The sequence below is a fragment of the Lipotes vexillifer genome, unplaced genomic scaffold (genome assembly GCF_000442215.2).
Source record: "Lipotes vexillifer unplaced genomic scaffold, Lipotes_vexillifer_v1.1 scaffold1235, whole genome shotgun sequence".
In the NCBI taxonomy this organism is placed as follows: domain Eukaryota; kingdom Metazoa; phylum Chordata; class Mammalia; order Artiodactyla; family Lipotidae; genus Lipotes; species Lipotes vexillifer.
This window is the reverse complement of record NW_006775530.1, coordinates 1,154,399-1,155,914: the sequence shown is the minus strand read 5'-3', so window position 1 is coordinate 1,155,914 and position 1,516 is coordinate 1,154,399. Positions and strand designations below refer to the sequence as shown.

General features: G+C 53.7%; 1 protein-coding gene across 2 annotated transcripts in view; it reads left to right on the top strand.

Annotated features, from left to right (window-relative positions):
- Positions 1 to 1,516, top strand: part of HAS3 (hyaluronan synthase 3) — a 16,184-nt gene that overhangs the window by 10,568 nt on the left and 4,100 nt on the right. The window contains exons 2-3 of one of the 2 annotated variants that reach the window (XM_007449934.1): positions 99 to 200; positions 1,013 to 1,508. In XM_007449934.1, coding sequence (XP_007449996.1) covers positions 99 to 200; positions 1,013 to 1,508 — 598 coding nt within the window. The remainder of the gene's footprint in view (positions 1 to 98; positions 201 to 1,012; positions 1,509 to 1,516) is intronic. The other variant, XM_007449935.1, reaches the window with a different exon arrangement.

The following is a 1,516-nucleotide window of genomic DNA, read 5'->3' as shown; positions in this document are numbered from 1 at the left end:
TGTGAGAGGGGTGTGTGTGTGTGTGTGTGTGTGTGTGTGTGTGTGTGTGTGTGTGTGTGTACACGTACCTGAGGTCAAAATGTGCATTCCCTCTGCAGGTGTGTGACTCTGACACTGTGCTGGATCCAGCCTGCACAATTGAAATGCTTCGAGTCCTGGAGGAGGACCCCCAAGTAGGAGGAGTCGGGGGAGATGTCCAAGTAAGAAGTAACCAAGGATTCCTGGGGGAGGGGGGGGTCTGGATTCTTTCTGCTTCTTAATCTAATTGGATATGCTTAGGAATGGGCATCTTGACTTCCTAGTGTTTTGGAGGGGTGTTTCCTCTTTGACAGTTTTCAATGGTATCAAAGGGCTCATCTGCTACCCAACCCCTTTCCTGTTCTTTTAAGTGGGGAGAAATCACTTAACAGGTATATAGTCTATGCTGCTGGGAGGGGCACAATGTTCTGAGGCCATCCATCCGGGAGGGGGCTTCCTTTTTGCCCAATGGTGCACCAAGCAACTCTGAAGTTAGACCCCTGAGAAACCCTTGCTCTTAAGGACGTTGCACTGAAGAGCTCCGCGCAGTATGGTACAAATAAAGGGTCAGATCTTCTTCCAAGGGTACTGCTGGCAACATACCATGTCTTCCCAAGAAGCTTTCCAACTGCAGAAAGGGTCAGGCTGGGTGGCTGGGGTGTGTGCTTCTTTCTCAAGCCTTTCTCTTGGCCACCACCACAGGCTGCCTCCTGAGACTGAAGGTGGCTTTGACTGCTCGAGCAACTTCACTGGGACAGTCGGTGCAGATGACACGGAGGAGAGGTGGGGCTGGTGCTGGGGAGAGTGACTGGGTGTGGTCGCCTCCTCTGAGCCTCTGGTTTCCCAGCTCTGGCTGGGCGAGGACTCACAGCCAGGAACTGGAGCAATGGGCTCCAGCACTTGGGGTGTAGGGAGGCCTCGTGGCCTCTCGTGTCTGTCTCCTGGGGCTCACGTCCTCAGGCAAGGAGGCCTAGCATCTCTGGTTCCCTTGCAGATCCTCAACAAATACGATTCATGGATCTCCTTCCTGAGCAGTGTGCGGTACTGGATGGCCTTCAACGTGGAGCGGGCTTGCCAGTCCTACTTTGGCTGTGTGCAGTGCATTAGCGGGCCCTTGGGTATGTACCGTAACAGCCTCCTTCAGCAATTCTTGGAGGACTGGTACCATCAGAAGTTCCTAGGCAGCAAGTGCAGCTTTGGGGATGACCGGCACCTCACCAACCGAGTCCTGAGTCTCGGCTACAGGACTAAGTATACAGCTCGCTCTAAATGCCTCACAGAGACCCCCACCAAGTACCTCCGGTGGCTTAACCAGCAGACCCGCTGGAGCAAGTCTTACTTCCGTGAGTGGCTCTACAACTCTCTGTGGTTCCACAAGCACCACCTCTGGATGACCTACGAATCAGTGGTCACAGGTTTCTTCCCCTTCTTCCTTATCGCTACGGTCATACAGCTTTTCTACCGTGGCCGCATCTGGAACATTCTTCTCTTCCTGCTG